This window comes from Mytilus trossulus, chromosome 1 (genome assembly GCF_036588685.1).
Source record: "Mytilus trossulus isolate FHL-02 chromosome 1, PNRI_Mtr1.1.1.hap1, whole genome shotgun sequence".
Taxonomy (NCBI): domain Eukaryota; kingdom Metazoa; phylum Mollusca; class Bivalvia; order Mytilida; family Mytilidae; genus Mytilus; species Mytilus trossulus.
The window spans coordinates 77,344,477-77,370,486 of record NC_086373.1 but is presented as its reverse complement, the minus strand read 5'-3'; the positions used below and the strand labels follow the sequence as shown (position 1 = coordinate 77,370,486).

At 30.9% G+C, this 26,010-nt stretch overlaps 1 protein-coding gene across 1 annotated transcript in view; it reads left to right on the top strand.

The window, feature by feature from the left end:
- The first annotated feature begins 1,017 nt into the window (after positions 1 to 1,017).
- Positions 1,018 to 26,010, top strand: part of LOC134685597 (phospholipid-transporting ATPase ABCA1-like) — a 42,463-nt gene continuing 17,470 nt past the window's right edge. The window contains exons 1-26 of the mRNA XM_063545474.1: positions 1,018 to 1,135; positions 1,378 to 1,491; positions 2,784 to 2,880; positions 4,799 to 4,940; positions 5,464 to 5,597; positions 6,367 to 6,494; positions 6,879 to 7,139; positions 8,087 to 8,170; positions 9,331 to 9,580; positions 10,246 to 10,385; positions 11,521 to 11,637; positions 12,353 to 12,541; positions 13,239 to 13,332; positions 13,471 to 13,582; positions 14,139 to 14,315; positions 14,839 to 15,061; positions 15,382 to 15,603; positions 16,801 to 17,005; positions 17,702 to 17,815; positions 18,042 to 18,219; positions 18,589 to 18,720; positions 18,993 to 19,132; positions 20,370 to 20,507; positions 23,500 to 23,711; positions 24,272 to 24,371; positions 25,800 to 26,008. Of these exons, the coding sequence (XP_063401544.1) occupies positions 1,426 to 1,491; positions 2,784 to 2,880; positions 4,799 to 4,940; positions 5,464 to 5,597; positions 6,367 to 6,494; positions 6,879 to 7,139; positions 8,087 to 8,170; positions 9,331 to 9,580; positions 10,246 to 10,385; positions 11,521 to 11,637; positions 12,353 to 12,541; positions 13,239 to 13,332; positions 13,471 to 13,582; positions 14,139 to 14,315; positions 14,839 to 15,061; positions 15,382 to 15,603; positions 16,801 to 17,005; positions 17,702 to 17,815; positions 18,042 to 18,219; positions 18,589 to 18,720; positions 18,993 to 19,132; positions 20,370 to 20,507; positions 23,500 to 23,711; positions 24,272 to 24,371; positions 25,800 to 26,008 (3,864 nt within the window). The 5' untranslated portion in view covers positions 1,018 to 1,135; positions 1,378 to 1,425. The remainder of the gene's footprint in view (positions 1,136 to 1,377; positions 1,492 to 2,783; positions 2,881 to 4,798; positions 4,941 to 5,463; positions 5,598 to 6,366; positions 6,495 to 6,878; positions 7,140 to 8,086; positions 8,171 to 9,330; positions 9,581 to 10,245; positions 10,386 to 11,520; positions 11,638 to 12,352; positions 12,542 to 13,238; positions 13,333 to 13,470; positions 13,583 to 14,138; positions 14,316 to 14,838; positions 15,062 to 15,381; positions 15,604 to 16,800; positions 17,006 to 17,701; positions 17,816 to 18,041; positions 18,220 to 18,588; positions 18,721 to 18,992; positions 19,133 to 20,369; positions 20,508 to 23,499; positions 23,712 to 24,271; positions 24,372 to 25,799; positions 26,009 to 26,010) is intronic.

Below are 26,010 nucleotides of genomic sequence, written 5' to 3'. Positions count from 1 at the left end.
TATAATTATATAGGCATAGTTTAACCTGTATATATAATATTTGAATTTTAATTGGGTGTTATCATAATGATTGTACAATAAAAAAAAAAAAAAAGAGAGCAAGCTAACTAAAGTCTTGCTCTACAAGCTGAAAGAAATTCCCTGTAATGATTCTGACATTTGACTTTAAGGAGATACAAATAATTTTAATGTTTGATCAGTACACCAAACAAATATTAAAATTTGGTCATCTAACTTAATTTGTTGATATTTGTCTTAAAAAAAAAAAATCAACAACCAAAAAATCAAAGGGAGATAATATGGTATATTGAAAAATAAATTTTGTTCTGATATTATTGGGATGGTTGCTTTAAAGGAAATTCTACATACAAATAATGCTATTTAAATCTTAATTGGATTTTCTTTATTTTTTTGTGAAACCTATATATCAAGTCGCTAGTTTCCAAACAATACAAGAATCATTAAAATTTTGAATATATTAAAACCTCTATGAAAACAGCACTTTACTGTATTAGAAAAAATAGAAAATTCACAGAATTGTTTTAAATCTGTTCTTATATATTCCAGTTGCTGAAGTATTGTATAAATAACCAGATTTGCTATATGGTAATATGGAACAGCCAAATTAGCTTTTGACATATATCAAAATGTCCTTTTAACTTAAAATCAGTGTTACACAGAGCATGTTTTATTAAACATTGCAAGCATTTTTGATAGAACTGCACCTTGTTCTGTATAAAATTTTATCACACTTATTCTGAATGTCACAAAATAATTTTAAAATTTGATTTCAAATATTATTAAAAACTAGTCATGCTATATCCTTCGTAGAATTTTGTGTATCACGATTCCATGTTTTATCATTGAAACATTTATAAGTACTGATGACATAATAGTTCTTCCTTGATACCTGATGATGGCCTGAGGAACAAGGCATTGATGTCATACCAATAGGAAGTACATATGTCTAGTAATCTAACAAATTTATTCTCAAATTATTGTTTATGTTTATGAAAATATACTATTACATTTTAAACTGTTGAAAAGAAAAAAATTGTACTAATTGTAAAAAAAATAAAAATTCAAGAATTTATGAGATGACAGTTGTTAATGGTAACAAGAAAAGAAATATTTGGTAAGTACAATTTATCAAGAATTTTGTACAAAAAATACAAAAAATAAAGAATTAAATAATAAAAATATAATGTACTAAATGATTTCAATGTAAAAGATATAATAATTTCAATTCTTTTAACAGAAAGACTTTGATAATAGCTTTCAAATATAGAAAAAAATATGTCGTATTTGAATTTTGATCCTTTGTCATCTAATACAAATGTAATATATTGTATTTGATAAAATAATTTTCTTTTTTAGATTTATGAGTGAAACACTTTAAAAGATTTGAATTATAAATACCATACCATGGGATTTTGGAAACAATTATACCTTCTAAGTTGGAAAAATTTTACTCTAAGAAAAAGACAAAAGGTGAGTAAAATTTCTTGGTATTTCACCACATCATTATAGTGGAAATTTGAGAACCAACATTACTTGAACTTGTAATGTTGGAGCTAGTAATTGGAAAAAATATAATTTTCAAAAGGATCTTCAAATTCTGTATATATTACAGAAAGACAAAAAGATTTTACAATCCAAATTACTGTTTACCAAAAATTTCTCGTGTTTATAGATATTTTAAAATGTGTAAAAAGTATTGTTACAATATGAGTCACTGTCATTTTGGTCAATTAATCTTTTGTTTAGCACATTGACCAGTAAGCTTATTTAGAATTCTAATACTGTAGAAATGGGGATACTCAGGAATTGTATAAAGTGGCACAAAATTTAACCAACTAAGAAAAAAGTCTGTATTACAAGGATATGCAAAGTACAAATAATGCGCTGAATAAATCAAGAATTGATATTTGTTGTTATGCCCAGTTAATAGAGTGCATGGGATTATAGTTTCATTTATGCTATATTTCAATGGTAAGGATTTTTTTCTTGCTTTGATGACAAACTGTAAAGGCCATGACAGCAAACAACAGAATACAAAACAAAATATAGACAACCAAAGACTGACTGATTTTAAATGCATTATGACCAATTCAGATGTCTTTTACTCTTTTTAAAAGTAAACATATGAAGGCAAACTGGTTGTGTTGGGAAGAATTGCCCAATTGCCAATAAATTGGCGCCATATCTTTGATAAAGACTAATGCATATGATCACTATCATTGCATGAGTTGCAGTGCCAATGTCATACCAGAAAGCATTGTGGATGATTTAGATCAGATTGAAGAACTTCATTAGAAAAATGAAAATTATATTAATCTTACTAGCAGAAATTAGCAATCACGAAACATTTTCTTAATTTTACCATTAGGATTTCAAATGTGATATTATTGTTTATAACAACATGGCAGAAAAAGTTCAGATATTTGCATAAGAAAATTTATGTATTCTTTAGGTATGTAATAAAATATTTGTATTATGATGAGAGTGTGATGGCCTAAAGGAAGATTGTGTTTGTACGGATTTAGCTATACTTTTTGGACCTTTTGGATTATAGCTCTTCATCTTTTATTTAAGCTTTGGATTTCAAATATTTTGGCCACAAGTATCATGCACTGAAGAGAAATGTATTGTCGAAATGCGCATCTGGTGCAAGACAATTGATACCGTTAATGTTATTAGTACAATGTGCAATGTACTAATTGAGCTAACCATCTTGAAATAAAGTTTATTATTATTGATATTGTTTTTTATTTATTTTTAAGTACCACTTACTTGTTGAGTTGATAGCTCCATTGGTTTTATTTCTGATACTGGTTGGAATCAGAACAAGTCCTGGTTTGAAGACTTTTCATCATGAATGTAAGTATCAGAATAAAAAGTAGGTCTATCTGAATAATTGTTACTGGTATAATTAGAACATAGTATAGAGAAGTAAGTTTTAGAACTTTTATACCTTAGTGTACATGCTACTTGTCCATTCCTTATTATTTTTTTCACGTTAGCCCCTTTAACAATTTAACTGCTATAACTAAGAGATTACCATTATATTGACATCTGCATCTCCATGGGTAATCAGTATACTGGCAGTTTTCAGCAAACATATAAATAAGTAAGAAAAGAAATGGAATTGTAGCAAGTCTATCCTTTGTGTAGTGAAGCTGACTGTACAGTCATCACTTCATCCCTTAATTTAACATGCATATTCAGTTGATTTGTTAAAGCATAGTCTGAAACCAGTATTTCAGATATAAATTAACCAAAGGATTAATTGGTGCCCTCTTTGAACCGGCGTTTTGCATTTGCGCCGATCTGCATTTCATTTGCGCCGATTTTTTCTTTCATTTGCGCCGATTTTTTTTTTCATTTGCGCCGAATTTTTTACAGGTAAATAACAGGTAAATTACAGGTGAAATGATATAAGAAGATGTGGTATGAGTGCCAATGAGACAACTCTTCATCCAAGTAATGCTATTTTCATTTATCATTAAAGACCTATTCCTTTAGCCAGTTGTACATATGTTATGATACACTTTGTCAATCATAACATGTGTATATTTAAACTGTTGTCTCCTGCTTAAAATCAAGAAGTAAAAGCCTAAGATAAATGCACTTTGTTTATACTAAAATGACGAATTAAAAATATATGTACAGCATTCAAATCCATAAAAACGGAATATATTCAAATCATAAATCTGTTCTTTCCGAGTATGTATAGGCAACACATCTAATATATTCCTTTCTTATGATTTCGTCTCTTCTATATTTGGCGTAATTGTCGATAACAAAGGCCACAATTTCTTTGTCTGGCATACGTACTGGTGGGGGCATTTCTAGAGATCGCATTTTCTCACAAGTAAGCTATTAAACCAAGAGTTCCAAATGGTGAAGTTGAATTCATCCCGGCTTTGTTAATTTTATGGACGCCATCACGAATTGTTTGAGACCATTATGCCGAATGTGTATTTGTATGTTGTCTAAGAATGTATGACATTTGTCATCAGAAGGAGCGGAGCGTCAGGCAATGTCAAACGTGAAGCAGTCATCGATTTCATTTAGGGAAAGGAATGGTAACCCGAAACATTTGGGATAGCCATTTACCAATTGCAATGTCACTTGATTTGTCTTTATACTCTCTGCTCAGCCAATGTAAAAGTATGAACTTACCTGTAACTTACCTGTAAATCCAATTAGGAAAAAATATAAAATCGGCGCAAATGAAAAAATGAAATCGGCGCAAATGAAAGAATGAAAAATTTAAAAATCGGCGCAAATGTCATACGCCCCTTTGAACTAATTTACAAATTATAAGCCTTCATTTACTTTAAGGGTTCACAAAATGCTTTAGAATAAGGGTTCATTTATGTTTATGTTCTAATTCACTTGTTCAAATGAACATAAGATATTTATGTGCACATCACTACTTTATTTCTGAAACCTAATTCAAACCCAAACTATATACTATATCATTCTTGGTATAAAATAAAAAAAAACATTTCTGGTTTTGTCCAGCACGGTGACCATGTCCATTTTATTAAGCATTTATTTGTACAAACTTAATCATCATTAATTTTCATTGTCCACCAAAACATTGGATTCACTGAATGCAAATATGTAACGTCCACTAAATAAAATAATTACATGGTACACTGTCCTTACAGAATATCTCAAAATAAACAAATATCATGTACTAGTACACATCCAATTAATCTCTGAATTACATAACAATTTTACACTACTGTAAATATGTCTAAGTTAAATGTACATATTAAAATTTTAGGTCATTTTAATGGCAAGGCTATGCCTAGTGCTGGGTTATTTCCCTTTCTTCAATCATTTTTCTGTAACTTCAACAATACGTGTTACAAGGAGATGACACCAACAGAATCAATGGGAACTGTAGACAGCTTTAACCAATCAATGTGAGTCAAATATTTACTAAAACAAATCTTTCTTATTCTTCAAAAACATGAGCTATTAAAATGTCTTAAGCTTGGTTTTTAGGGTAAGCTAGCTATAAAACCAGGTTTAATCCACCATTTTGTTTTCAAAAGAAATGTCTGTACAAATTCAGGATATAACAGTTGTTATCAATTCATTTGATGTGTTTGAGCTTTTGATTTTGCCATTTGATAAGTGACTTTCCATATTGATTTATCCTCAGAGTTTAGTATTTTTGTGATTTTACTTTTTAAGTCTTACAAATAATATACTAACAAGGATTTGATCATATTTGTATAATATATCTTCTTTCTTAATCAGGTTGTATTTGAGGTTTGAAAAATAATATTAAAAAAAACCCTCATTCATGGTTCAGATTACATGAGGAGAAATTCAGTTTGTGTTGACCAGATTTATCCCCCCCCCCCCTCAAAATGTAATGAAAATATTATTTTCATTTAATACATTCATGGTTACAATAGCTAACACTATTTTTTTTTACAGTTTTACACAGTTGGCAAGTGACATAGAGGATTTGTTTAACAATCATTTAGATAAAGATACAGTTACAGATTTGTACAAAGACATACAGATTGCTTCAACATTACAACACAAAATCAAAAATGGTAGTACGACAGGTATGTAAAGTTTTTGTTTGTTTATGTTATCTCATTCAAATCAGTACTTACAGAAAGTTAATCATATTATTTACATCCTATGTATAAAAGAGTACAAAAATACTTATGCATGGATTGTGTTTTAAAAAAAAAATCATACACTTAAGGTGTAGAATAAGTAAGTTTATGAGTTAGAAATACTTAAAACAAAAAATCCCACAAAACACACAAGATATCTAAAAATTTACTCAGTAATCCCTGAGATTTATTTAATTGGCCTTTTGTGACCCATAGAAAGGTTTTAATTTTTCAAATTGTCATAAACTCACCAACATTAATGACTAAAAATAAGAAGATGTGATAAGATTGTCAATGAGACAACTCTCCACAAGATACCAAATGACCAAAATAACTTAGATATAAGCTACTGTAGGTGATCGTATAGCCTTCAACAATAAGTAAAACCTATACCACATAGTCAGCCATAAAGGCCATAGATTACAAATGTAAAACAAAAATTCAAACCAGAAAACTTACAACCTTATTTATGTACAAAATAATGAATGAAAAACAAGTATGATATACAGCAACAAATGGCAACCACTGAATTACAGGCTCTGGACTTGGGACATGCACATACATAATGTTGCCAATCCTCCCCTGACCTTAAGGACAGTGGTATACCAATACAACATTAGAACTAACTATAAAAATCAGTTCAAAAGGGCTTTAGTCATCAGATATCATAAGCATGTATAAGATTATAAATAGCAGCATATTGTTTTTGTAGGTGAAGTTAAAGTGGCTAATTTGTTTACCAACCTGACAACAATCAGAGAAGAGTTGAAAGAGAAAGGAGTAAAGTTTACTTTAGTAGAGTTTATACAGCTTATGAATGCCTCTATTGATTTCCAGAAGGTGAGAAAAATGACAAATTATTGCTTCCATTTATTTTTAGATATATAGAAATACATATAGAAATACATATATAGATAGTTTGATTATTGTAAAGATTTATGAAAAAAAAAATTGTAACACAGAATTGTTACTCCTATTCTAATGGGGTACTGGTAACATTTCAAAATAAGAAAATTAAGTGATTCGGAAATGTTGATTGGCATTGTCTAATGTTGTTTCCGCTAACCTCGACTGTAAACACTGGAATTGACAGCAGACATTCTCCAATCGAAATTGGTGCTACCTTTGATTATTGCCTTATAATTATAAAAACATAATATCAATTTAAGGAATATTAATATTATTTCATGATATCAAAATAACTATGAATATATTTAATTTCAGGTACATTTGTCGAACCTGAACACAGCTCTGAGAAGTTTTGACAGTTGCCCTGGAACAGAATCTTTCCAGCAAGATGTTTTATCAGCCATGTCTCATTCTACATTATGTTCATCATACGGACTTCTGGGAAATCTACAGTTTTATCCTGACTCAGCTAAAGCTAATTTAACATCGAAAATATGTGGATTAACTAATCAACAGAAAACTGATCTGTTAATTGTATTTAGATCAGGATTTAGTATCCAGAAGTTTGTTTTGCAGGTATATATCTATTTACTTATATGATGTTATTGGAAAAATTAGAGTGGGGTGCTCAAAACTTTGTCTGTTTTTCGGACCTTTGTCATAAGTGCCCAAATTTTGTCTTAATTTAAAAAATAATCATATTATTAAAAAATAATCATATTTTTTTATAATAATATAATTTACCGGCATATTTCTTCCATTTCACCCATCCTTGAAAGTTTTTACACCTCAAAATCATAAAACAGCAAAATCGTGTCCCCAGTGAATATGAGCGCCCCACTCTTTGTAAAAATTAAGATAACATGAAGTGTCAAACATGACATCTTTGTCTTTACCCAACAAGGAGAAAATATATGACAGCTGTGAAGATATAATATTTATCACCATGCATATACGCAATATGTAATTCTGGTGTTTAAAAAAAATTAGGGTTATCAATATCACAATGTGAGAGAAGAATATTATTAATCTTGCTTCTGTTGCAACAACCTGTAAGTGTTAAACTATCTATTAAGGGAAAGGAAAAGACCAGAACTTGTACAATATCAAATTATCTGCATACTGATATCAGAAAATATTAGCTACACAGTTAAGCTTTTAGCAAGTAAGAACAATGCACAGGCAAAACAGCTTCATATTGTGTAGAAAAGCTGATATCTTATGATTACTATCAGCAGACAATCTGATAATCTGTGTAATGTACTATTTCTTGTCTTTTACAAAAGTAAGCTTGATAAGTTCTGCTCTCAAAATGTGACCTTGCTAAAACTTTTCACAATTTTGACGTCCCTGATATACTTCTCATATTTCAAAGCTGTAAAACAAATACTTACTGTGAGGATGATTAAGAGAGTCAAATAATGAATGATAAAAAATTCAATTATTACTTATCAGTAATTTTAAGCACTTGTTGTCATGTTTCATGTTTCATAACATGATTTTTCAACCTTTTTTTTTTGCAGATGGTGAAGTTTACATTTATTAACACCAAGCAGTTTCCAAATATAAATAGAATCTTCACTAATCTAAGAAATGTTTATACCTCGGTGAGTATTCAGATTTTAAAGAAACTTTTTTTTTTTATGATGTTACAACTATAAACATAGTTATAAGATGTTTTGTTAATTTTTTCAACTGGATATAATCAAGATTATTTGAATTCAAATTTGAGGTGACTTTAGTTTTTTTCAAAGGAGTATGTTCAATAAGTTCCTAAAATGGCCCCCCTTTTTTAGCGTAAATTTCAAATTCTGATTTATTGACCAATATCACCATAAAAAAATTATAGATAACACATTGACTAGATAGGATATAAGCCATTTGTTGAAAATTTTACATTTCTGGGTTTCATTATGATGTCACAAGTTGTTCTCATATTGATTTTTCAAGAAAAAATCAATGAAAATGGGTAAATTTCCAAAGATTATTTGACGGGAAACATAGAGCGCATACGTCAACAACAAAAATCTTTTAAAATAATGTTTGTGAAGACATTTAACATGTTTTATTTGAATATTAAGCTTGTCGACGCCTGCGCTCTATGTTTCTTGTTCTTTTATTTGGTTGAAATCCAGCTGATTTTGTCAAATTTCACCAAAATCCCTTATCTTGACCTTTTTGGGATGTAAAAATCAACGTGTTAGAATTAAACTTTGACAAAAACAGCTCTGTTTAACTTTCTCACATGTTTTTAAGGCATTTTAAAACAATTTTTGTCTTGTAATCATGAATTTTATAATTGGGGCCAAATATGGACCTTACCCAACTTACTCCTTTTATATCCATATAGCTTTCAATTTACATTTTAAGAGGCTGACTTAAGAATAATGAAATTTTTATGTAGAAAAAATTATCCCATGCAGTTTTCATGGGTTATTTTCTTCTCATATATGTTATGATGGTATGATACTAGACCCCTAACGGGAAGGATTGTGCCTGATATTCATATGATGAAATCATAATCTTTATAATCTATATTAAAAAAAACGAGAAACACGTATAAATCACATAAACAAACAGCAACTACTGTACATCAGATTCCTGACTAAGGACAGGTGCAAACATTTGCAGCGGGATTATGTATAGGTATGGCTTCTGTATTAAGGCCCTTTTATATTTTTATTATCTGAAATCTTAACAAAGTTTTTCCAATAATAAATAATATGTTCAATATATACGTCATATTTATTTTGATTTATTTTTACAGATAAAATCAATGAAAAGTTTGAAACATCCAAAAATAAAAGCAACATTTGAGAAACTGATTCAGTCCACATTAGACAATGGTTCTTTGAATACGTCCAGTATAGTCCAAGCTTTAGGCCAGTTTGTGTGTGGTGACCATTCCTTTCTACAAGTTCAGAGTGAGAAACCCAGCGATCTGTTATCCAGATTTATTATAAGTGGAACTAAAGATTACCATGCTGAAGCATCTTATAATGAATATGGACCTAACGGTAAAACCTCTTTTTTATTTCAGTAAAGACCAAATTTCACTAAGATAAAGTTTAGAAATTATTGTTAAAGGTAATTGGGGTCATTAAAAGTAAGTACTAAATGCTTATCCAGTGGTGATCATTGTGATCTTAATTTGAAAAGAACAATAAATTATAATTGTGTATTTCTGATTTTCACTATACAATTGTTTTCAACATGGTAAAAACCCTTCACCTTAAAAATCCCCTCACATTTGTTTTACACAGATTATTTCTATTTCAAAAATTTATGAACAAATCTCATAAAAAGATATATCCAAAACATAGAAAAGAAAAGAAATATAAAAAATGCTATGTTTTTTATAAATACAACACAAGACCTTTACAATAGCAATGAAAACATGTTCTTAAGTATCTCAGTCTAGAAATGGGGATTTTGTAGAAACAACTAACAATGCATCAGTTGGAAACAATTTTACAGAAGGAGCCAAATATTTGATGTGAATTTTTGATTCTGTATATAAAGAAGATTAACATTTAATTTCACTAATATACAGTTTTTTTAGGATGAAAAAGTCAGAATGTTCTTTTAGGAACTTGCCAAACTTATATGATGAATAAATTTCACTGAAGAAAATAACAAATTGAATTGAAAAGTGATAACACAGACAAGTTCTTTTTTTTAGCTCCTGTTTGTCGTAAACTGGTAAATGTGATGAACTCTGATCCGAACACTAAGATGCTATGGAGATATCTGAAGGCTGTTGTCTTAGGAAAAATACCATATACTCCAGATACTCCTGCTGTTTTGGAGGTGATCAAAATGGTAGGTTTTTAAATCTTTTTATGGGATGGAAAATATAAGCATACATTATCTTTTTTTTGCATTACTAATCTATAAAGGTTTTGCTAATCAATAGTTTAAATTATGTTTGAAAAGAAGAAGTGTCATCTGTTGAATGTGTTCAACATGAAGACTTGAGTCGTTTCTTGAAAGATAAATTTGTTAGAATTAACATGCCTATCATTTCATGTTACATAAGTTTCAAAAGCCCCTATCTCTGAATAGGAAGAAAACAGCAGTATTACATCAAAGAACAATTTGAATCAAATTTTAAACTACAATATGATGAGGAAGTGAAAATTGAATAATAAACGTTTTGATAAATGTCATCATTTTGGTCAAAGTAAATTGCTATAAGAAAGATAATGTATATTTTTTTCATCAGATGAATATTGATATAAAGGATTTGATTACTGTATGAAAAATAGCTATTTTCAATTAAAATGTTTAATGAGTCTTACAATAACTTGAAGTTTTACACCCTTCAGCTACTTTCACAAAGCTTTTCACATGTGTCAATTTAAAATCCTTAATCTAGGTTAGGTAGCATCAGGTGTTCAAAAAAATACAGATTATTATGAAAAATAGTAATTACTTACGTTCAAAGAAGCATAAAGAGAAAATATAATTACAAAATTTACAATGGCTTAGTTTTTTAAGGATCAGGTGTGAAAGTTCAGAAAGGCAATATGAGTTGTCTCATATGTCAATAGAGTATTATTTGTGTCCCACCTTACATAGTATTTGATTTTAGTTGGTCTTTCTCAAAGGAGGATCAAATCAAGTCTTATGTAGGCATTTTTATCTCCCCACCCCCACAACATCAGAGGCAGAATTAAGTGTTAACCTTGTATGTCTATATGACAGTACTACTTATCTCCCAATGGAAGTTTTATTTTTTTAACTTTAGTTTGCCTCAACCAAATGTTGTGAAACTCATTAACACACAACACAGATCAAGTTCAAATTTTGTTGACATCACCTTTACCATTCTTGAGTTATGCCCCTTTATAATGTTATATGCATAGGTTGCATCGGCTGTGTCCAATGGACACATTCTCCATTTATTTTAGAATTGAAAATGTTATTTATAAAGTAATATGTATTCTATTTTAAGGCAAATCGTACATTTTCTGACTTGGCTGATATAATAGATATAGCAAAGAAATGGGAAAGTTATGTGGATAATCTCCAGGAATATCTGAAACAAAGCCATGGATTTGGACTTATACAGGTAAACATTTCACAGGTTTCTCAGAAATACTTATCCATAGAAACAGTCCCAAACAGTGATATATATGTCAGATGTGTTCCAATTTGCATATTTTAGTGTTTTAAATTGATGAAAAGAAAAAAATATAGATGAACAGGTTTTGTAAGATATTCTTTTTTCTTTATACAGCACTTGATCTTCTTTTATTTATTCTTAAACAATGTTTATCTTAGAACTTTCAGCCTATAATAATTATACCCTCACTTTTTTCATTCCATCTGCCACATATATTTGTATAACTACAATTCAGAGCTTAGTGATATTAGTATGAGTAACATTTGAGCATGCTTTGCTATGTGATGCACTTTCAGATTCATTACTCAACAATTTCCTGTTAACTAAATACTTGTATATTTACACAAAATAGCCATGTTTGAATGTTTTGTTGCAATTTCTTAAGAACTACAAAAGAGGGCTTTCTGAAGTTTGTAACCAAGCTTCATGCCTGCATGCTATACTGAGTGATGTATTTTCATATCCATTACGTATCAACTTCCTATCTACAAAATACTAAAAGCTGGAGTATCATTTGTTGGCAGTAGCTTACAGTTTGACTTGTAATATTAATCTCTTAATATAGGTTACATTGAATGTTAAGACTTAGGGTTTATCAGGCGAACATCTTTTACCCTAAAGTTTACTGATGTCTGATACAATGTTTTACTTGTCACTTCAGAGTTTCTCAGGGTCCTGTTTATGTAACTTGATGGAGAGGAAAAGTTTGAAACAAGATGTTACAGAGCAGAACAGTGTGACATGTAAATTTTTACGGGAATTCTTTACTAACAATAATAATACTGTAAATTTGGACAAAATGTTGGTGTATTCAAAAGTCTTGGCGAAACTTATTGCTGATTATGGTCAGGTAAGATAATTTGATATATTTTTAATTTTTTTATTGGTATTGTTAAAAAAATTGAAATTAATGTTATTTTAATGTTTTAAATGCCTAAAATATTGCTATATAAAGATAAATTTACTGTATGAAGCAAAACATATCCAATTATAAAGATTGCAGTACAATTCTGAAAGAAAAGTAGTTCACAGTCAAACACTTGGTTTTAAATAAAAATAAGAATTATAGAAAACTAAAGCCTACCAAATATATCTATCCTTAAACTCAATTACTGATTTCGGTGAAATTATAAAAAATCCCTTAAGTTAACTTTTTCCTTCTCTTAACATACTGTGGATTCATTTATTTTCCTGGATACCAAATTTCATGAATTGGTGAAAATTTGAATATTCAAAGGTAAATGGGGTATGAGTGCTAATGAGACAACTCTCCATCCAAATAATAATTTATAAAAGTAAACAGTTATAGGTCAAGGTACCACCTTCAACATGGAGCCTTGGCTTACACCAAACAAGAAGCTATAAAGGACCCCTAAATTACTAATGTAAAACCATTCAAACGGAAAAACCAACGGTGTAATCTTTTAAAAAAAAAATTCAACAAATTGTTGATTTGGCAAGTTCTGCATACATTCTTTTAGAAAATCTGTATTACGTTGAACATTTTAATTTGTCATACTGTCTCATTAATCTATTTCTATTTACAGTGTATTGTATTTGACAAGTTTGTACCTTATCCATCTGAGAAAGACTTGGTGAAGAACAGCTTAGGAATGATACAAAACAGAACATTTTTGGCTGGTAAGTTTGAGTTTTATATATGTTTTTTTTTCAGTTTACATGATTTAAAATGTTAAAAACCCATTCTAACTAGAAAGCTGAAATAAAAAATTTCCACAACAGTGTAGATCATTATAATGGTGTATATTTCTTCTGTAGCTGTGGTATTTAACGTAGACAAGAGAACTCCAAACAAATTACCAAAACATGTCAGTTATAAAATCAGAATGGACACAGACAGAGTGGACAATACCAAGCAAGTCACTGATAGGTAAGTGTTTTCAATACTAAACACAGAGAATAATAACACTATTTGTCTGCCATTACTGGACATCACAAAGGTTCAGTAAAATTTTGACATCATAATACAAATTATCTGACCACAATGGAAAAGGGATTGTTTTATGACGTCAACAGTTCAAGCGGGGCAGATTCTTGGGTCAACTGGGACAGATTTTTAATAATGATAAGGTGTATGGACACAGAAAGGTATAATCTGGGACAGATTTGTATTAATGATAAGGTGAATGGACACAGAAAGGTATAATCACCAAGTTTCAATATAATGTTTGATACTGTTTTGATAGGAGAAAATGATTCATGTCAATTGCCCGATTTTGTTTTATTGATTGAAATGTTTTTATTCCAGAAGCTACAATGTTTTCTTCATGTTCTCAGAAGTTTCAGTTGAATAATCACATGTAGTACACAAATATTAAAGGAAAATAAGAAAATATGAATTTCTTACCATTTTTTTGTTGTTTTGGATAGAGATTCTAGACACCTTGACATTATTTACATTGATTTCTGACTTCTGTGTATTTTAGATTCTGGACACCTGGACCTAGAAGCCGACCTGGACCACAGACCAAATATCTAACCTATGGTTTTGCCTACCTACAAGATATGATAGAGCAGGCCATTATTAAGATACAGACTGGTATGACTAACAACATAGGACTGGTACTACAACAGTTCCCCTATCCTTGTTATATTGAAGACAGGTAAGTAACTTAAGATACAGACTGGTATGACTAAGAACATAGGACTGGTACTACAACAGTTATACAACTCATATCCTAGATATATTGAAGACTTGTAAGTCTAAATACTTGATAAACTAAAACATTACTAAAGAACTCTTTTATCTTTTTGAATTAGGAAATTTTAATATATAAAATAACAACAGCAAGACGAAAAGCTAACAAGAAATTACCTGCACAACTGCACATAAATAATTTTATTTCAGTGTTAAGGTATGGAATATTAATTAGTAATCCATTTCGTGATTTTTGTACCTGCCTGGCTGTTATCAATTGTTGGTAAAGGCAATGTTTCTTTGAATTCTATTAATATTTCACTTTAATGTGTAGACATTTTGAAAATTATTGGCACTAGCCTTCCTGGTTCTTATGGCTCAGTTTAGAAAGGTTTAGTTTTATATATAGTATAAGTAATACATTACTACTATTCCTATTTAGCCTGATTGAATTGACATGTTTTATCGTAGTATAATTTCTATTTTAGTTTTATGTATGGTATAAGTAAAACCTTACCATTATTCCTGGTACTAGCCTGGCTGTTCCCTGTGGCTATGATATGTAAGAATATTGTGTATGAGAAGGAGATGAGATTGAAGGAAGTTATGAAGATTATGGGACTTGGTAATGGAGTACATTGGTTGGCATGGTTCATCAATGCATTTTCAATCATGTTTCTTACTGTTTGTTTGTTGGTTATAATTCTTAAGGTAACACATATTGTTTTTGTTATTGATTAAAATAATGAAATAAAAGTTAAAAACATTCTTTTCATAGTGGATAAAACAATTTGCTAAACAACTATTCTTTATTGAGACCCTTGATTATGTAATTTGCATAATTTACTTTTGACAAAAAAATTACAGTTTTGAAAAAGTAGATGATAATGGATTAGCACCAAAAATATTTATTGTGAAAGGAAAACAACCCCAACTTTTAAATTGAACAAATTGAGTAATTTAAAACTGCTATCAGGCCAGCCTAGGATTCTGCATAGTACTTCTATGGAATAATCTGTTTTGTTTTGTAGTTAGGAGGAGTAATAGAACACACTGATGCCAGTATATTATTGGTATTCCTAACAGTCTATGGTATATCTACTATCATGCAGTGTTTTCTAATCACAGTATTTTTCAACCAAGCTAACCTGTGTGCTTGTTGTGCCAGCTTTATATACTTTGCTTTATACCTGCCATACCTGTTAGCCAGACATTGGGAACATTTGATGTCACTGGATCAGAAACTGGCTGTTGTTAGTATAGTATTCTTTTATTCCACTGATCATACTGTAGCTAGGGGGGTTCAGGGGGTTCGGACGAAAACAAGTAAGCACTGTTAAAGTCGATGTTCTGTTCGAATTATGACTGTTAAAGTCAAGTTTGTGAGTCCAACGAACCCCCCCTTGGAAATTCCTGGCTACGGCCTGATGATGATCTGAAATTATGAAATAGAATAAAAGACTTTTAAAACACATATGTTATTATCTAATCAACAATGTTTCTAGTTTATAATGTCAAAGTTCAATATATCTTTTTGAAAGAAAAATGTAGAAATGTCTGATTTCAAGCACTCTTAGTTGGATTCTGACTGCCATGTTTATAAAAAAGAAGATGTGGTATGATTGCCAATGAAACAACTATCCACAAAAGACCAAAATGACACAAACATTAACAATTATAGGTCCCGTACGGCCTTCAACAATGAGCAAAGCCCATACCGCATATGGTCAGCTATAAAAGGCCCCAATAAGACAATGTAAAACAATTCAAACGAGAAAACTAACTGCCTTATTTGTGTAAAAGAATGAACGAAAAACAAATTTGTAACACTTAAACAAACGACAACCACTGAATTACAGGCTCCTGACTTGGGACAGGCACATACATAAGTAATGTGGCGGGGTTAAACATGTTAGCGGGATCACAACCCTCCCCCTAACCCTAACCTGGGACAGTGGTATAACAGTACAACATAAGAACGAACTATAGAAATCAGTTGAAAAAGGCTTAACTCATCAGATAGACAAAAAATACAAGTGGACGTGGCTGGGTACTTATACATCCCGACACAAAAAGACACAATGAACAGATCTGAGAGTACTTGCAGTAATCTGACAGCTAGTTCAAATCCATTAACAACTAATAAAAAAATCATGCCTCTTACACAATCTTACAAATCATTTCCTCCAGCATAAAAAAAACTATTTTAATTGATGCTAATTGTATGACCCTGTTCCTTGACAATGCTATAGATATTGGCAAGATGTATGTCTAGGATATTTAATTTACAGATTCAAAGCATTTTAAAAAATACTAAATACTTGAACTTTTGTTGCTTGTTGTGATAAGTTTTGAACTGTATAGGAATATCTAAGCTTATTGTAATGTTAGATTTTGTATCACACAATTTAAAGTACATTGTATAATAATATATTAATGTACATTTATAGAGCCTGTCATCAAATGTAGCATTTGGATTTGGTTGTACCTACATATCTCGGTTTGAGGAACAAGCTGTGGGTATGCAGTGGAGTAACATCAATACCAGTCCAGTCCCAGATGACCAGTTTAACATGTACTTGTGTATTATGATGATGTTATCAGATGCTGCTATCTACGGAGTATTGACCTGGTATATTGAGGCGGTATTTCCAGGTACATTTGTTATTCATATGTTAGGTCATCTAATATATGTTTTCTTTTTCTATCTTGTTGATCTGTATTTACTGATAAATGGACTAACTTATTAATGTCAAAATTACACTGACAACCTGCGTAGCTGACTAGTCACAAAGTTACATAGAACCCATAAGCATTTTTAAATTTATGAGCATGAAAAAAAAATCACTATACATCTTTAAGAAAAAAGTTCTATTTAAACAAAATAAAAACAACAACATCCTGGTTAATAGCGAGAAAATGCTTTATTTTGGTCTACTCCATGTTTCACCATTTACAGTGTCTTCTTTATGACAATTTAGTGATAGAAAACAAGTGCTGAAGTACATCAGATGCGGTTGATATTGTTTTGAAAAAGGTTAAAAAGACTATTGTCATAATTATTAGTTAAGTCATGCTTAGTTGTCGTTTGTTCATGTAATTTATACATGTTTCTCGCTTCTCGTTTTTTCATAAAAATTAGATATTTGGTTTTCATGTTTGAATGGTTTTACAGGAGTAATTTTGGAGCCCTTTTTAGCTCTTTGTTCGGTGTGAGCCAAGGGTCCGTGTTGAAGGCCGTACATTGACCTATAATTGTTTACTTTTATAAATTGATATTTGGATGAAGAGTTGTCTCATTGGCACTCACATCACATCTTTCTCTATCTATTGATTACTTTGATGCTTTAGGTAGTTATGGATTACCCAGGCCATGGTATTTCCCATTACAGCCATCATATTGGTGTGGTATATCTGTTTGTAGATATAAGGAGGAGGAAGACCCTAAAACAGACAATAATAAAGGTTTGTTTAAAAGTTTATACCGGGAAATTTTGTGATTGATATAACCAGAAACCTGTCATTTATAAATGAAAAATGTCTATTATGGAAAGGTTATTGCAAAAAAAAAACAACCTTTATTTAACTGTGAATTAAGTAGAGAAACAAGTTTTTCCATAACCTATAATTAAATGAATTGCCATATAACAGTAATGTAAGAAGCATTAAAAATGAAATATTTTCATTTAAGATGCACCTAAACTAGAAGAGGAACCCCATGATAGACCATTAGGTGTATCCATAAAGAATCTGAAGAAATGTTATAAGAAAGGGAAGAAGAATGCAGTCGATGGTTTAAGTGTAAACTTCTATGAAGGACAAATAACATCATTCCTAGGACATAATGGTGCAGGCAAAACTACTACCATGTAAGATCATAGTCAGATTGTTTTATGGATCAAATGATAATAAGAAAAACAATTGGAACATATTTATTATAGAAATTTATTTGATGAAAAGAATACATGTAAGTTAATTAACATAATAGTATCCTTAATGGATAACTATTTCATTATTGAAAAAAAACCCACAAATGATATCCCATGAAAAGATCACACTTTTTGCAGTATAATATATCTAGATTTAGGAATACTAGAAGCATATATGTAACTAGTTTAGAGGCAACAGATATTTAGTACCGATAGATTAAGTGCTTTGATTGAAATGGTACTGCCTCAGAATTAAATATTACATATTGAGATTTTTCTATTTTATCTTTTGATAACTTCTTTTTCTAGGTCAATTTTGACTGGATTGTTTCCACCATCTCAAGGTTCTGCCTACATCTATGGACAGAACATTCTCACAGACATGGACAAAATTAGGAACAATCTAGGCATGTGTCCACAGTTTAATGTACTGTTTAAATTGTGAGTTATTATTGTCAGAAAACATTAAAATTGAAATAAAATTTCTGCTTCATAGTTATAGTGAATGTTGTTGATATATTAGTCAAACATTTCAAAACCAGCTATATTAACTTTGTATTATGAATCAAACATAGGTTTTGAATAAAAAAAGGTAAATTTTGAATTATTTCAGAAAAATGAAAATGGAATTTTGGTATAAATACTTTGACATTAGTGAAAAAACTTCTTCTGTTATAAATAACTCATGTATTTGTTGTTTTATTTACTTACAGTTTGACGGTAGAGGAACATATCTGGTTTTACACCAGCTTAAAAGGCAAACCAAATAAACAGGCTCATGCGGAGTGTGACAGGATGATGAGGGAAACAGGTCTCTATCACAGATCACAGGAATTCCCTGATCAATTGTCTGGTAAGTCTTGTCTCTATCATAGATCACAGGAATTCCCTGATCAATTGTCTGGTATGTTATTATATCACAGAACAAGAATATTGCATTCACCCTTGTCATGTGTTTGTCCCTATGATTCACAAAACACATTTCCATCACATTTTCCTTGGATGCTAATGAACAAAATGACTTTATATTTGGTCTGCAGCTTGCCCATGATTGTAACCTGTAAATAGATGTAGGAAGATGTGGTGTGTGTGCCAATGAGACAACTCTCCATCCAAATAACAATTTAAAAAAGGTAAACCATTATAGGTCAATGTATGGCCTTCAACATGGAGCCTTGGCTCACTCTGAACAACAAGCACTTTTTTTATCTGTAAGACACCTTCTTCAATTTTAAACTACAAGTAAAGTACCTTCTACATATTTGAACTACAAGTCTTCTAAGCAAGATGTTGTACATGATTGCAATATCAGAAACAATCCAATAACTATATAGGAGAATGCAATCCATAGCTATAAGTGTTATTCTGTTTTTAGGTGGAATGAAGAGAAAGCTCTCCATAGCTATAAGTGTTATTCTGTTTTTAGGTGGAATGAAGAGAAAGCTCTCCATAGCTATAAGTGTTATTCTGTTTTTAGGTGGAATGAAGAGAAAGCTCTCCATAGCTATAAGTGTTATTCTGTTTTTAGGTGGAATGAAGAGAAAGCTCTCCATAGCTATAAGTGTTATACTGTTTTTAGGTGGAATGAAGAGAAAGCTCTCCATAGCTATAAGTGTTATACTGTTTTTAGGTGGAATGAAGAGAAAGCTCTCCATAGCTATAAGTGTTATACTGTTTTTAGGTGGAATGAAGAGAAAGCTCTCCATAGCTATAAGTGTTATACTGTTTTTAGGTGGAATGAAGAGAAAGCTCTCCATAGCTATAAGTGTTATTCTGTTTTTAGGTGGAATGAAGAGAAAGCTCTCCATAGCTATAAGTGTTATACTGTTTTTAGGTGGAATGAAGAGAAAGCTCTCCATAGCTATAAGTGTTATACTGTTTTTAGGTGGAATGAAGAGAAAGCTCTCCATAGCTATAAGTGTTATACTGTTTTTAGGTGGAATGAAGAGAAAGCTCTCCATAGCTATAAGTGTTATACTGTTTTTAGGTGGAATGAAGAGAAAGCTCTCCATAGCTATAAGTGTTATACTGTTTTTAGGTGGAATGAAGAGAAAGCTCTCCATAGCTATAAGTGTTATTCTGTTTTTCAGGTGGAATGAAGAGAAAGCTCTCCATAGCCATAGCATTTGTAGGTGATGCAAAGACTGTGATTCTTGATGAACCAACTGCTGGTGTTGATCCTCAGGCAAGACGAGCTATCTGGGAACTTCTAATTAAATTCAAGAAAAGTAAGTTGATTATCAAACCAAATTTGATAAGGTTGAAATACAGATCTTTTTCGCGTAATATGAGCTATTAGAGGATTTAAGATAAAGTAATGGTAGGTCAATACTTCAACTAAACGTATCTTAGAGTTGATCATTTAATTTAAAAAATGTGATTTGAAAAGAAATCCTTCAGAAGACAAAGCATGTCAAAAGAAATATAAACTTAAAATCTAATTCATGGGTTAACAAATAAAGAAAAAAAATTGAATATCAGGGCTAGTATTCATAAAATCACTGCAGTTAAAAAATCAAATCGTAGTACTTATTTATCGTTTGACATGTAGAAAAATCCATCTGTTCAAAACAAATCTTAACTTAAACAGGTCAGGACCACTACCTTATATGGAAATGCATAAATTAGCATACTTATGTTCTCGCACATGTAATTGTTTATTTACATGTGACGCAATTCATTTTTACCTAGGTTTTTGACCAATCCACTAAATGAGTCACAATGCATGATGGACTACTACGTGTTTACAATCAACCAAGAACACGTGTTATTTACTGAAATACAACACATTTTTTCGTGCAATGCGGGATTGACAATTTCGCTTAGTTTTTCATTTTATGTATCCTCATTCATAGTTCGTGATATAAAGTATTACTTCCATGCTCAGATTAAAGAAGAGTTGTTTCTATGCGAAGAAAAAAGGGTTTGAATTACCCGATATATAGCCATTAACATGTTTGATGATGGCACAGAGATTTCATGTATTTGTCTACCAGAGTGAGACAAGAACGAAACAACAGCAAAAAAACACAATTACCCATGAGAAAAACTCATTAGTGTAAAGTAAGCCGTCGATAACAGCCGGTGCTGATATTCACGAGTACAGAAATGTTCGTATAAATAATTAAAGCGGCAAATGTGGGATCCTTGAATTTTGTGTTCCTAAAAAGGCGAAGAAATATTTACATACATGGCAGTGTTAACAAAATCTATATGTATTTTTTTGTCACATTTCAGTATATGGGACTTCCAAACTGTTCCCTTTGTTTTGAAGGTAGTGAAGTCAGCAACTGTAGTTTCAGTATGTTAGTTTTTTAACGGGCTCGATCGGACATTTGCCAAACTGAATTAAAATATTACAGCTGATTTCTCATACCTGCGAAGTAAAACTTTTGTTGGCTTGCTTGCTTTGTTTGCATAGTTGTTTATACAAGCTTTGAAAATAAGATTGACATCTTTAAAAAGTATATGTATATAGGCATAATTTAACTTGTATATTTTATATTTTGTACAATATACAAACAAAGCAAGCAAGCTAACCAAAGTGTTGCTCTACATGCATTAGGAAATAAGCTGTAATGAATTTATCCATATGTATGTTCGACAAGGTGGAAATTTTGATATGTTTTGTGAAAATTGCGGCGTTGGATCTATAATAAAAAAGATGTGGTATGATTGCCAATGAGACAACTGTCCACAAGAGACCAAAAAGACACATAAATTAACATTTATAGACCACCGTACACCCATCAACAATGAGCAAAGCTTATACCGCATAGTCAGCTATAAAAGGCCCCGGTATGACAATGTAAAAAAATTCAAACGAGAAAACTAACGGCCTTAATTATATAAAAAAAATGAACGAAAAGCAAATATGTAACACATAAACAAACAACAACCACTGAAATACAGGCTCCTATACAATATATATTTTTTAATGGAATCGATTTCTTGTCTTTTTATATATTTAATTGGGCCGGTTTTTTTTTGGTTAATAGCTTACTTTTTAGCATTGAACCTATGACTGCTTACTTTACTAAATTATGTCTTTTTTGGAAAGATGTCTCATTTGGCACTCATATCTCATCTTCTTATTTCTATATACAAAGCACGTTTTAGAAAGAAAAAAATAATAGGTAATATGGCACCCATATGATCCAGAGACTTTTAATATTGGAGATATTTTACATATGTCAACAGGACAGCAACCGAACGACAAAAAAAACAACCCTCTGAGGTATATTTTGTGATAAAATTAGCAACAAACGGATATTATCGATGGATGAAACTATAAAATATGTATTGAGCTATATACCGTACCCGCTCAGTGGCGGATCCAAAAGGGCTGGGGTTCCGGGGGATGGACCCCCTTTTTAGGACGATCAGTGCATTTGGATGGGGACATGTAGTTTGAACCCCCTCCCCTTTTGTCCAGGGTTAGGCCCCCCTTTTTTTAAATGGCTGGATCCGCCCCTGCCGCTTTCATAACACATATTTTTTAGCATACTGAATATCGTGATGTTCTACCTATTAGTTCAGGTTCTGATAACTTGAAAAAAATACACATTCAGTACAGAAAAAAGTGTTTCAATGAAAGTTTCCGTGTTTTTCTATGCAGAAATGATTTTGGAATGACATTATACAGGTTTAAAAGAGCTCAAATGATTTTCTTACTGGACAGTGGTTACTTCATTTGATATTTCACTGTGTCACGTCGTAAAATTAATGCAGGTTCAATTCATAACAATGCACAAAACCAGTTCAACTACTTTTGCAAGGCGAAAAAGAAAGTAGAATTGTGAAGCCAATAAACAATATTTTTTTAATCTGAGCATGCAAATTGAAGATTACGTTATATATTTTACATTAAATATATTTGCAAAATAAAAACTTTGGTAATGAGAGTCCCAGACAATATATTAGCTGACCGTTTTCCCACTAATTCCACGTGTTTTAAATAGTAGTTTACTCGTAGTAGCCCACAATGCATTGTAGTTCATTGAGTCGATTGGTCAGTTTTTCAAGGCCATATTGGCCTTGTGTTTTGGAAATTACTATGCAAATATATTCTGACGTCAGAAAATCTAGAGTTCTCGACCTGTTAAAAAGCTTTATGCATATGCTCTATACTTGTTCTAAATCAACATTTTTGAATACAACATTTCTTTTTAGAAATTGGTTATATACATTAGAATAAATATGTATGCTTAATTATTTTAGACAGAACAATTATATTATCAACACATCACATGGATGAAGCTGATATTCTTGGTGACAGGATAGCCATTATATCTCAGGGGAGACTACTGTGTTGTGGTTCAAGTTTATATCTCAAGTCACAGTATGGTAATGGATACTATCTGACTATGGTTAAAGATGGCAATCTAGATTCTGATTCGTTAGATAGACAGAGAGTTGGATTTAATAGACAGGTAAATAAAAACGACATTGTAATTTGTGTATCATCAACTCCCTCTCTGTAAAAAGAATTTCTATAAATGAGTGCATATTTATATAACTCAATGTTTGTTTCCTTGTATTTAATTTAGTCTATTTTCTGTTCATTGTATTAAATTGTTTTCAATCTGAATCAAGCAGTGGTAACTTGATATATTTTGTCTCATGTTAACACTAATCAAACTGCTATCAGTGATATGTGTTTTAAATGTTCATGTTTGTTTCAAAATAAGATCACTGTCTCTTCTTTTTTTTTTTTTTTTTAACTAATTGAAGAATGTACAATTCATCATTACAAGACGTGGTTTTACTGATATGATGATCACAAAAAATCATGAATAATCTTTGTTTTTGTAATTGTAACACACAATTTAACTGGATTGCATTTAACAAATATATGTCACATCCCTTATTAATTAACTATGATCAACTTTAAAGAATTATATTTGGTACCTTGTTTCACTCAAATATAAATATGTAATTGAGAAGAAGCGTTTCTTTCTTTTGTTATAGATATCTCTGTTTTATTTTTCAGTTATCAGATATACTTGATGAAGGATTTTTGGAAACAATAGAGAAATCAGAAGGGGAAGCTACTCTTCCTTTACCTGTAAATGGTCCAAGAATAATGAGGGGTAAAAGATCATAAAACCTTGAAGAAATATTTGTATATGACTGCGTTGTCTGAAGACACATTTAGTTTCCTAACAATAACTTTAGTTTTAGTGAATGGATCTCTATTTATTTTTTCCAGAAGGTTTAATATCACTAAAGAAAGGTTGGGATTTATGTTGGGGATTATGGTCCCAATAGTTTAGGAATTAGGGTAGGGAAAAGGGGCCCAAAATAAGCATATTATTTGTAGTTTTCAAACAATAACTTTAACATGTTTAAGTGTATGAATCTCTCTGAAATTATAACACAAGTTTCCATACCATTTAAGAGATAACTGTATTGTATTTGAAGCTTTAAGGACGTCCATCGATAGTTTTACTGTCACAAATTTTGTTTACCTGACGACACGTAGCGGAGACAGGTAAACGGGTATTTGCGACAGTAAAACTACCGATGGACGTCCGCAAAGCTTCCAATACAATACAGTTATCTCTATTCTAATGCAAAAAAAGTTCATAGTTAAATGTTAATCATTATTTCAGTGTAAAACCTTCATTAAAGAAAACTCTGCAAAAAGATGTTATCTTCTTTGGTCCCTACACTAGGTCACGTCATAGGTATGCTTCCTGCGTCAAACATAAACACCAGGTGTTTTCTGGCTTTTGTGCCGCTTCAGAATGTAATAAAATTTGATAAAAAGAAGATTTGTAGGTGCAACATGTGAGTTTTTTTACTTATTATTGTAGAAATAACATGTCAATACATTCAGAAATTCAAAATGTCGGCTTCCTTAGCTACAGACAAGGAAATAGAGAATTTTTCGATAACTGTCATCCAATCAGAACCATTGATACAAAATAATTGCATTAGAATAAGGGATAATTAGTTATGATTTAGGGGGCTATGGCTCTAAATGTTTTGGAATTAGGGGCAAAAAAAAGTGGGGAAACAAGGGTTTTCTGGTCAACGGACAATTAAGACAATTGAAAAGCAGTGAAGGGGAGGTAATTAAAAAACAGTTAACATACAATGTTTGGTATGTTCTGAATTACCTCTCTTACACTACTTGTAAATAATGCATAAAGAAATGTCCTATTATAGATTTATAAGATCTTGACATTTTTTTTGTGTCAGAAACTCATATTATGTCAAGAATTTGATGACAATCCAAATTAAGAGCTGTATCAAGCTTGAATGTTGTGTCCATACTTGCCCCAACTGTTCAGGGTTTGACCTCTGCAGTCTTATAAAGCTGTGCCCTGCAGAGCATCTGGTTCTTTGTTTGATTTGTAAATTATTGGAATCTTTTGATATTTGATAACAGTAACCCATTTTATGTTTTAGGAAAATTTCTAGAAAAAAAGTTTTATGTATATTTTAGAAAATATACTTATTATGATGTTATACTTATTTTCCAGATTAATAATGCTCACTGTTTTTTGTTTAAGGCTACTCAAAGAAGAGAATATCAGCTTTTGTGAAGAAGTATATCAGGAGGGCCAAACTTGTAGAAGATAATTCCACAGAAGTAATATTTCAGCTACCACCAGAGTCTGCCAGGGATGGATACTTAGAGATGTTATTTGAAATGTTAGAAAACTGTCATGAAGACTTAGGAATATCTAGTTATGGTATATCTGATACTTGTTTAGAAGAGGT